This window comes from Microcaecilia unicolor, chromosome 7 (genome assembly GCF_901765095.1).
Source record: "Microcaecilia unicolor chromosome 7, aMicUni1.1, whole genome shotgun sequence".
NCBI classification, from domain to species: domain Eukaryota; kingdom Metazoa; phylum Chordata; class Amphibia; order Gymnophiona; family Siphonopidae; genus Microcaecilia; species Microcaecilia unicolor.
Genome location: NC_044037.1, coordinates 227,175,716 through 227,187,769, shown reverse-complemented (window position 1 = coordinate 227,187,769; position 12,054 = coordinate 227,175,716). Strand labels below are relative to the sequence as shown.

Here is a 12,054-nt window from a genome sequence, read left to right as displayed (position 1 = left end):
AAAACCTCACTAGTGGCCCCTTAGCATGGGCATAGCCTGGGAGATCTTCTGAGAGTGGGGCATTCACTCAGTGGATCCCTTGCCAGTCATCTCAACAACAAAATTCCTCAGTCCTGCTCCTAGTCTTGGATACCTTTCTCCTTCATTGGGGAATAGGTCTTCCTCCCATTTCTCTCATAGTGAGGACTTTGTTGAAACTCAAGCAGGACAAGGGGACCATAGTCCTCGTTGCCACCTATTGGCTGAGGCAGATATGGTTCCCTCTACTTCTGGAGCTAGCTTCTGAAGAACCAGGAGACTAAACTGCTTTCTGACCTTCATCACTCAGAAAGAGGGATTACTTCTCCATCCCAGTCTTCAATCCCTGGTCCTCACAGCTTGGATGTTGAGAAGGTAGTAGTTGATTCACTCAAACTGTACAAGGGTGTCTCCAAGTCCTGCTTGCTTCCAGGAAAGATTCTATTATGAGGTCTTTCAACTTTAAGTGGAGGAGGTTTGCTGTCTGATGTGAGGGCAAGGCCTTAGACTCCTTTTCCTGCCCAACACAAAAACTGCTTCAGCACTACCTTCACTTGTCAGTCTGGTCTCGATCAACTTTTGAGCAAGTGCAAAGTGATGCATGTGGGAAAGAGGAACCTGAACTATAGCTACATAATGCAAGGTTCCATGTTAGGAGTCACAGACCAAGAAAGAGATTGTGGTGTCGTCGTTGATGATACGTTGAAACGTTGTGCTCAGTGTGCTGCGGCGGCTAAGAAAGCAAATAGAATGTTAGGCATTATTGGGAAAGGAATGGAAAACAAAAGTGAGGACATTATAATGCCTTTGTATCGGTCCATGGTGCAACTGCACCTTTAATATTGTGTTCAATCCTGGTCACCGCATCTCAAAAAAGATATAGTGGAATTAGAAAAGGTATAGAGAAGGGCGACGAAAATGATAAAGGGGATAGGACGACTTCCCTATGAGGAAAGGCTGAAGTGTCTACATCCCTATGAGGAAAGGCTGAAGTGTCTAGGGCTCTTCAGGTTGGAGAAGAGACGGCTGAGGGGAGATATGATAGAAGTCTATAAAATAATGAGTGGAGTGGAATGGGTAGACATGAACCGTTTGTTTACTTTTTCCAAAAATACAAGGACTAGGGGGCATTCAATGAAGCTACAAAGTAGTAAATTTAATATGAATCAGAGAAAATTTTTCTTCACTCAACGTGTAATTAAACCCTGGAATTTGTTGCCAGAGAATGTGGTAAAGGCGGTTAGCTTAGCAGGGTTTAAAAAGGGTTTGGACGGCGGAAAAGTCCATAGACCATTATTAAATTGACTTGGGAAAATCCACTGCTTATTTCTGTGATAAACATCAAAAATGTATTGAGTTTTTCTGATCTTGCCAGGTATTTGTGACCTGGATTGGCCACTGTTGGAAACAGGATACTGGGCTTGAAGGACCTTTGGTCTGTCCCAGTGTGGCAATACTTATGTACTTATGTAGAGTTCACCTCAGTGCAATTGGCAATTACCTTCACCCTGTGGATCGTAGGACCATCTCTGAACAGCTTCTAGTTTGATTCATGAAAGGTTTGCTCTTACTCAGACTCTGTCAAATCTTCTACAGTGTCATGGGATCTCCATATCGTTTTTGACCTGGAAGGTATTGTTCTTGGTGGTGGTCACTTCAGCCTGCAGAGTAACTTTGATCTAGGCTCTAGTGACTGACCCACCTTACACAAGATTTCATCATAACTGAGTAGTTCTTGCACACATCCAAGGTTCCTTCCTAAGACTGTGTCAGAATTCCATCTTAGTCAGTTGTCCTGTCAATTGTTTTACATGCCCATCCCAGCAAAAGGGAAACTGCACACCTTGATTGCAAGAGAGCATCAACGGCTTGTCTAGAGCAGATTAAAGCCCATAGACACAGTTCACCCAACTTTTTATTTCTTTTGACCTTAAGAGGTTGGGGACAGTCATCTGCAAATATACTGTATCCAGTTGGCTGACAGACTGCATTTCCTTTACTTATGCCTAAGATGGGCTGACTCCAGAGGGTCATGCCGTGGCTGTGTCAGTAGCTCACTTGAGCTCAACCTTATTCACATCATTTGCAGAACTGCAGCAGCATCATCAGTCCACACTCACATCTCACTGCTGTTTAGAACAAGATTCCTGACGCAACAGTCAGCTTGGTCAATCAGTCCTACAGAATCTATTCGGGGTCTAGAATCCAACTCCACCACCCTAGGCCCATTTTGTTTCTGTTTCAGGCTGTTTGAAAAGACAAAACATTTATTTTTTGTTTTAACTTATAGACCTTAGATTGCTGCAGGCCTCGTTCATTTTTTCCCTTTCTATTTTCGAACACACTGGTAGCTAGGAATTCCACGTGTCAATATTATGTCCTGCTTGTCCTCTGAGAAAACGGTTTATTCACCTGTAGTAGGTGTTCTCTGAGGGCAGCAGGATACATATTCACATATCCCACCCTTCTCTTCTATTAACCTTTTAATAGACTGGTCCCATGCAGTCACAGCAGGCGGGGGAAGGCGCACACGCCTGAGTGGTAGGACTCCCAAACGTTTCTAGAGAAGAAGCTGGGAATGTTCCTGCACTGTGCTCTATTGGATGACGTCACCCGTACATATGAATATTTTTGTCTTGCTGTTTTTGGAGAACATCTGCTACAGGTGAGCAACTTCACTATCTGTGACAAGCCTTCAAGAGTTATTGTGGATGTAACTTATGTTCCTTCACTCACCTGGTGAAAAGAGGGTTACTTCTTGAAAGCTTGTCATGGATACATTTTATTGGACTTTAAATAAATATAACACCTACAGCTTGTTTGCTAACCTTTATTTCTACAGATTCAGAGCAGGGAAAGTAAGATTTTAAATGAGCTACCAGACAAAATCCATCCTCCCAAGCAGGTTTTACAGTCCTGACATTGTTTGCCTGCACGTGCTGTCTCATGATTTTATAGCAACACTCTCCACTAGAAAAATAACCCAAAAAATAGAAGCATACTTTTATAGAAGGTCCCCCTGCCTTCTGGTGTGGAGGACCCCAGACAAACATAGGGTTAACAATAAGAAGGAGGTGTTGAGGAGGGGGAATTGTATGGCATTTTTATGGAGACCTCTGATAATAGGAGCCCCCCCCCCCCCCCCCCCGAGTTGCCTGCCAAAAATCTGGCAGACCAAGTGTATGCAAATATGTTATAAATATTCATTGCGACTCTCTTGACAACCAAGTTCTCAAGGATCAGATCTGAGAACCACTGCCCTAAGTGACTGAAAAAAGGGACACATAATGAACAGTCCCATTATGCATATAACAAGTAGAGATTTGCATTTGTGACTGAAATGTGCAGTGAATATTATAGGCTAAAAATACTCAAAAACTGATGGCTAGGATACAGATCTTCAAGATAAAGCAGACATCCTTAGCTGATGTATGAATTGCCTTTCCTTTTTTCAGACAAGGGGGAAAAGAGATGCTATACCTTTTTTTTTTTTTTCAGTTGAAAGAAATAACTCCTCTTCTTATTCTTTGCTTTGAACACCACATCAGTGTTATACCCATCACAGCACATGTTATGGTAGTTTACAGTAGCTTTTGGAAGCAGTAGGGCTAAAACACAGAATCCTTAATAAGCCCTATATAAGTCACAGTCGTCATAAGTCACCAACATTATAAACAAAGCTATGTATATATGAGGAGCAAAACCATGATGCGTATGTAGAAGAGAGTTTCTGAAACTAGACTTTAGGCCTCAGACAGGTCTTTGTGTGTGTGTGTGTGTGTGTGTGTTTTCCAAAATATTTGCAATAAATATGCATTAGGTACTTGCATATGCTTTGGTCTCTGATACATGGATAGTCATATGGATGTCTTGAAAACAAGACATCTTTTTTTTTTTTTTAAATAGGTGAGCCTCCAGGACTGCATTAAAAAGCATTCTCCCTGGAGTTGCAACAATGGATCAGTTCAGTTCAGTCCAGCTCACAGTAGCAATATCATGGGAAGGTTCCCCTGCTTTGGTCTTCTTCTCCCAAGTTCCCACTTTGTGTTTGGCTGCTCCTGTTATCTTCTTGGCCTGTCACCTTCTTCACCACTCAGGTTGTAAAAGGTGCTGAGCCTGTGGTGGAGGGCTTCTGTCCTGCTCCTCTTCCTCCTGCTCGATTCAAAACGTGTAACCTGAACCAGGCAGGAGAGAGAGGGATAGATGTACTTAACAACTGGCCTCACACTCTTCCCAGACCAGGCTGTGAAGAGAATAGATGATTAGCACCAACAGGACTCTGTTTGTTGGGAAATGGGCAACAGCAGAGATACCAGCATCATTTACTTTTACCCAGCACAGATCCCTTCTGGAGCAGAAAGCCAGTGCCTACATTGAACACATCTAGGATGGGAGCAGTCTTGCCTATTGTTTTTCCCAGCTTGGCATGGGTTGCATGGAACGGGGGCTGACAGCCTGATTATGCCTGACAAAAATGCCCTACTCCTTTCCGCTACTTCTTACACAGAGAAAAGTAACCCCTGTTTCCTTATGGACTGATTGGTCAGATCTAACCCATGCATAGGATTGAAGGCAACCAATGAGTGTCACCTTCATGATCAAGGACACATCCAGGAAGAAAACACGTGTTGCTAAAAACAAGCCTCTGAATTGAATAATATTCCCCTTAAATCAAGAGTGACTGGTAGTCTTATTTGAGAACCAGATTTAACGTGCATAATTTAAAACAAATTAGAGGCCTTTTTATTGAAGGTTAAATATACAACACTGGAATAAACAAGGACAATAAACAGAACACTTTCAGAACAAAGCAAATACCCTCACAAAGTTAGCCCCAAACAGTTGCCTCCAATTTTTTAGAAAAAAGTAGTTCCTCCCACCCACCCCAGCTTCAAAAATATTCTCTCAGCTCCTCAACCCCAGCAAATAAAAACAAAAATAACAAAGGAGTGCGGTGGTATCAAGTCCAAATTATTTATGCCCAAATTATCCTAAGAGCAATGAGTAAGGAAATGGCCCCAAATTTGTTCCCATTCATCCAAAGTCTTGCTGGGCTGTAAGCTTCTCCATGTTCACATTGTATCAAAGTTTGGTGATCCATTTATATATAGGTTACACTCTCTCCATTTTCCAGGCAGTTGCCAAATTAGTTGAGCTGCATTTAAACAATATTGAATAAGGTTCTGTTGAAATCTGAGCACTCCTGAAACTAGTCCTTTTGCCAAATATATATGCCTGGACATCTTACATTGTCTTTAGGAAGAGATTGAAAACTGTTTTCATTTGATGATTAATGATTTATTCAGTTTATTGTTGCTTTGTTTTATTTTACAATGTGGATGGTTTTTGTATTACATAAGTACCTAAGTATTGCCATACTGGGAAAGACCAAAGGTCCATCAAGCCCAGTATCCTGTTTCCAACAGTGGCCAATCTAGGTCACAAATACCTGGCAAGATCAGAAAAGCTCAATACATTTTTGATGCTTATCCCAGAAATAAGCAGTGAATTTTCCCAAGTCAATTTAATTAATGGCCAATCCAGATCTGGCAAGATCACAAAAAAGTACAAAACATTACTGCTTATACCAGAAATAGTGGATTTTCCCCAAGTCCATTTAATAATGGTCTATGGACTTTTTCTTCAGGAAGCCATCCAAACCTTTTTTAAACTCCCCTAAACTAACCACCTTTACCACATTCTCTGGCAACGAATTCCAGAGTTTAATTACACGTTGAGTGAAGAAATATTTTCTCCAATTCGTTTTAAATTTACTACATTGTAGCTTCATTGCATGCCCCCTAGTCCTAGTTGGAAAGCATAAACAGACGCTTCACATCTACCCGTTCCACTCCACTCATTATTTTATAGACCTCTATCATATCTCCCCTCAGGCGCCTTTTCTCCAAGCTGAAAAGCCCTAGCTGCTTCAGCCTTTCCTCATAGGGAAGTCGTCCCATCCCCTTTATCATTTTTGTCACCCTTCTCTGCACCTTTTCTAATTCCACTATATCTTTTTTGAGATACAGCAACCAGAATTGAACACAATAGTTGAGGTGCAGTTACACCATGGACCGATACAAAAGCATTATAACGTCCTCACTTTTGTTTTCCATTCCTTTCCTAATAATACCTAACATTCTATTTGCTTTCTTAGCCGCCGCCGCAGCAGCACACTGAGCAGAAGGTTTCAACGTATCATCAACAACAACACCTAGATCCCTTTCTTGGTCTGTGACTCCTAACGTGGAACCTTGCATGATGTAGCTATAATTCGGGTTCCTTTTTCCCACTTGCTTACATTAAATATCATCTGCCATTTAGACACCCAGTCTCATAAGGTCCTCTTGTAATTTTTCACAATTCTCCAGCAATTTAACAACTTTGAATAACTTTGTGTCATCAGCAAATTTAATTACCTCACTAGTTACTCCCATCTCTAGATCATTTATAAATATGTTAAAAAGCAGCGGTCCCAGCACAGACCCCTGGGGAACCCCACTAACTACCGTTCTCCATTGAGAATACTGACCATTTAACACTACTCTCTGTTTTCTTTTAACCAGTTTTTAATCCACAGTAGAACACTACCTCCTATCCCATGACTCTCCAATTTCCTCTGGAGTCTTTCATGAGGTACTTTGTCAAATGCCTTCTGAAAATCCAGATACACAATATTGAATTGTTGTAAATTGTGGTGAACCCGTTTCAGGGATGCAGTGCTATATAAACAATAAATTGATTGATTCTGCATTGCACTGCTTTCCAAAATTCTCTAGCCTTAGGGCAGGAGCATACACACTTTCTCCAATGTAACGGAGAAAAAGATGATGGAGCCTAGCGTGGATGAGATACCATAATACATATTTTTAACCCCATTCTTCTGCAGATTGGCAGCCCTTGATATGTGAGGCAATGCCTCTTCCATTGCTTTCCAATTATACTCCCCATACTGGGTCCCCAGTTCCTCCTTCCATCTAGATCTGTGAGCCAAATCGAGGGGTGCTCTGTCTCAAGTTATTGATATAATACCAAGATCAATTTGAAAGTATTACGAAAATCTTCACATAGGTACTCTTTCCCTAATAACTCTGGGGTTTAATAATCTTGGAGGTAAGGAAATGCACAAGCTGTAGGTTAATTACTTCCACAAGATCACTATGCTTAACATGCCTATTTTTGTTGCATTGATAAATGGATCTATGTGGTGGTCCTCAAGGATGAGATTTAGAAACCTTTTACTTAGGAATTGAGGTTTTCATTTGACAAGATCTTATTTGGTTCTTGTTCTTTTTGTTTTGAACAGCAACACTGTAGACGGATATATGAAATCCTTCGAATGCGTGTGACAGATATGAGTGATACAGAAAAAGCTCGATTGTATAGGCTGGATATCAAAAGACGATTGATTGGTCCATTCAAGGTCTGTACATGACTTTTACTTACGTAAACTATTTGTCCCGTATCTGATGTTTTCATGTTATTAATCTTTAGTCTTGCTTCAGTAGAACAAACTTTTCAGATGTTAAAATGTGCATTAAGATTATAATCCTGGAACTAACTTCACCAAACTTTGAATGGAGGTAGAGTCCTTAGGGATGCGTTTTTCAAGGCTAGCGAGTTATCTGGAGAGGTATAAGGAAGCAAAATCAACAGAAATGCATAAGGTTTGCAATGTATCTTCCCCCCACCCCCTTAAAGCTTTGAGATAGATGGACCTAGCTTTACCAAGCTTGTATGGAAGTAGATCCTTGCTTTAGTGGGGGGGAGGGGGCGTCTAACTTTTTCATCATATTTCAGAGTCATCAAGTAGTTTGGAGAGGAGCTCACAAGAAGAGGGGCAACTTGGCATCTTTCTAAAAGAAAATGCTTGGGGTGAGGGAGTTCAAGTTGAGGTTATTTAAAATGTCATACTATTTTCATATTTTTGCTTTAATAGTGAAGTACAGTAATTGACAACATTAAGTTCCTGGATTGTTTTTACTTTGACTTTTCATGTGTCCTTCTCATAAAGTCATGGATACAATGGTTTTGTCCAAACATTTTTTCCCCACAGAGGCATCACCTCTATCTTCTCTGTGGAGGTTGATTTGCGTGTGAGTTGATTCTTGCCTTTAGCATCTGGCCTGTCTCAGCAAATGCATTAGAGCATAGATAGTCCATGTTGAATGTTTTTGGGGGCAATGTCTCCAAATGGGATAGCTTTGAGCATACCATGACAGTAATGAACCACACTCCTAAGCCAAGGTATGTGGAATATGATCTATGTCTCTCAAAGTTATTGCTGTCACTGTAGTTCTTGCATCAGGCCAAAGAGCTTCTTTCTAGATTTCATAAGATGTAGTATGCATAGGCAATCTATGCAATTTGTTTTTCACAACTTTGATGTTTTACATGTTCTACAGCTCCAAAACTGCAGGTACCTAAAGTGGGGTATGTGATTTCTGGATTAATTACTTTTTTCTTGATTACTCATTTTTAAAGATGTTATTAGTCCATAATAACTGAGATTGAAATTTTGCAAGATTATGCAGTTGATATTTCTCTATTTTGTGGTATTAATAAGTCACATATCCCACTTTTAGTAACTTTTCACTCAGCAGATTATATATATATATATATATATATATATATATATATATATATATTTCTGGGAGAGAAATTACTACTGGATAAAAGCCCACTATGGTGAGACCAAGGCAATAGTGTTCACTGGTTAGTTCCCAGAATATACCCTTATCTAATCCAGTCATTTTAATTCACAGTGCTAACTGTTCTGTTACCGTATACTATGTTAATCCATGCACTAGGACAGGGCTCGACCCCAGGTGACTAACAATCGGACTGGTGCCTAATGTTTGCAGGCCCAACAGCGTCACAAAAAAATGCCTTTTCAGCAAGGCAGGCAACCTCTCCTTGTCTGCCAATGAGATGCTGCTTGCTTTGTGCACCAAAGAGAAGTTGCTTGCCTTGTTTGACAATAAAAGCAGCATCTCATTGGTGGGCAAGGCAAGCAGCCTTTCTTTGGTCAACGTTGGCATTCAGCGCCCCTCTTGACACCAGCGTTCTTCTGGAGTGGTTTTACAGCCCATGTGAAAAATGAATGGTAATGAGAGAAGATAATGGGTAGTAGTAGCAGCAGCAGCAGCACTATCAAAAAAATTGAGAGCGGAGCAGTGGGAGTGGTGGCACCCCCAATAACAACAGGAAGATGAAGATACAGTAGAAAAACTTTATTTTATAATACCTGACACAGCACCGTGTTTCGGCAAAGTGCCTGCCTTAGGGGTCTACCATAAACAAATCAATAAATTATAAAACAATGAATTATAAACAAACAGTAATATATATAAAAAAAGTATACATACTTATATAAAAGAACGTGTGTGTGCAAATATGAGTATTGATTTAAAAAAATACATAAATATGAAAGAATGCATGAGTATGAAAATACCAAATGTGCATATAGTAATCATGGCATTTATAATGTAAACAAACTCATATAAAAAGATAAAACTGCCTTATTATGAAACAGAAAAAAAAGTGTTTCTGTTATCACAAATATCATACATTTAGGTCACAATTGGAAAAAGATATGAAAAAAAGACAAGAAGAAAGACCAAAATAAATGTAGTGAGCATGACATTTATAAAATGAAACTGTGAGCACATAGGTTGTTATCAGAAGTGAAAATAAACATGAAAGGAAATGCACCTTGATATGAATGTTTATAGACTTGAGAGTCCTAAACACTGGCTGCCAGTAATGGGGAGAGGAATATATGACTATATGAGAAAGAGTGCCAACAAGTAAGTAGAACACAGAAAAAAAGGAAAGGTTGTTGATATATCTTATGTATATTTATTTTTATTTATTTTATGGTTACAGTTGCACTTGTCTTTTACATATGCATTCGATATAGGCACTGGTATGTACACTTATTAGCACGCAAAGATATGTGGATCTTAATGTGGGTGTGTATGGACATTTTTTATATATTTTTAATATTTCTATATTTTTATACATATTGTATGTAAATATATGTATATACATATACCCATGTTTACTTGCACAAATGTCATTGTTTTCTACCCTCTCTTTTCCTATTCATTTATATGATCACACTCTCCAATACAACCTTTGAGCATTAGCATAGGTATGAGCAATAATACATAAGAATACACATTAAAATATCTGTTTAACTATTTTTCCTTCTCTATAGCAATTATTTTATCCATCATTTAGTATTTTACATGAACTATATATTTGTGCATGCATGTGCATGTATGCTATGGACATGTACATAACACATATATATATATATATACATATAGATATATGTGTATATTTATTTATTTGTTACATTTGTATCCCACATTTTCCCACCGATTTGCAGGCTCAATGTGGCTTACATAGTACTGTGAAGGCGTTCGCCAACTCCGGTGGAGAAACAAATACAGAGTAATGTTAGGTTGGATAAGGTTCATGTGTTACAGACACAATTGGGAATCGTAGAGAAGAAGAGTTATGTGGTGCTCATTACAAGCTTAGGTTTCGTTGTGTTGCAGGATCCAGGCACTTAAGTTGGGACGGTAGGATATGCCTTTTCGAACAGGTTGGTCTTTAGTGATTTCCGGAAGTTAAGGTGGTTGTACGTTGTTTTCACGGCTTTTGGGTAGTGCATTCCACAGTTGTGTGTTTATGTAGGAGAAGCTGGATGCATAAGTTGATTTGTACTTGAGTCCTTTGCAGCTAGTGGAGATTTAAGTATGTTCATGTTGATCCGATTGTGTTTCTGGTTGGTAGGTCTATGAGGTCAGTCATGTATCCCGGGGCTTCGCCATAGATAATTTTGTGAACCAGAGTGCAGATTTTGAAAGCAATACGTTCTTTGATTGGGATCCAGTGTAGTTTTTCTCGAAGGGGTTTGGCGCTTTCGAATCGCGTTTTTCCAAATATTAGCCTGGCTGCTGTGTTTTGATCGGTCTGAAGTTTCTTTATGAGTTGCTCTTTGCATCCCGCATAAATTCCATTGTAATAGTCAGCATGGCTTAGTACCATTGATTGTATCAGGTTGCGGAATGTTTCACGCGTTTGAGTTTCCACATTGAGTGGAACATTTTCTTGGTTGTAGAGTTAACTTGGCTCTCAAGTGTGAGGTTACGGTCGATTGTAACACTGAGGATTTTCAGGCTATCAGAGATAGGGAGGGTGTAATCTGGGGTGTCTAAGTTTGTGGGTGTGTATGTGTTGTGTTGGGATGAGAGGATGAGACAGTGTGTTTTTTCTTTATTGAGTTTTAGTTGGAATGCTTTTGCCCATGAGTTCATGGTATTCAATCTGAGCTTGATTTCGTTAGTGATTTCTGTCAGATCATGAAAGGAATGTATATTGTAACGTTGTCTACATAGATGTTGAGGCCTTGGATGGATAAGGACTTGGCTAGTGGGGTCATCATTAGGTTGAAAATGATCGGTGATAGTGGTGATACTTGAGGTACTCCGCAGTCTGCTTTCCACGGTGATGATGTATGTGAGATTGATTTCACTTGGTATGTTCTGGTGGTTAGGAAACCCTTGATCCAACTAAGTATATTTCCACCAATCCCGAAGTAGTCTAGGAGTCTTAGTTAGTATATTGTGGTTCACCATGTCGAATGCACTAGACATATCGAATTGGAGGAGGAGTATGCTTTTACCTGTTGCTATTTCCTGCTTGAATTTGGCCAGGAGAGTGGTTAGTACTGTTTGGGTGCTGTGGAGGGGGTGAAATCCTGATTGTGATTCGTGTAATATTAAGAATTTGTTTGTGTAGTTGGTAAGTTGTTTGGTTACCATACTTTCCATCAGTTTGACTGCTAGTGGGATAGATGCTATTGGGTGGTAATTGGTGAGTTCACTTGTTTTTTTTTCTTGGGATCTTTTGGTATAGGGGTGAGTAGGATGTTGCCATTTTCCTTAGGGAAGAGACCTTGTTAGAGCATGAAGTTTAGGTGGGATGTGAGATCTGTTATGAAGCGATCGGGGGTGGATTAGG

General features: G+C 39.8%; 1 protein-coding gene across 5 annotated transcripts in view; it reads left to right on the top strand.

Annotated features, from left to right (window-relative positions):
• The window catches only part of HAT1 (histone acetyltransferase 1), a 115,275-nt gene that overhangs the window by 97,312 nt on the left and 5,909 nt on the right, over positions 1-12,054 (top strand). For all 5 annotated transcript variants that reach the window (XM_030209528.1, XM_030209527.1, XM_030209529.1 and 2 more), the window contains one exon: positions 7,325-7,441. In XM_030209528.1, coding sequence (XP_030065388.1) covers positions 7,325-7,441 — 117 coding nt within the window. The remainder of the gene's footprint in view (positions 1-7,324; positions 7,442-12,054) is intronic.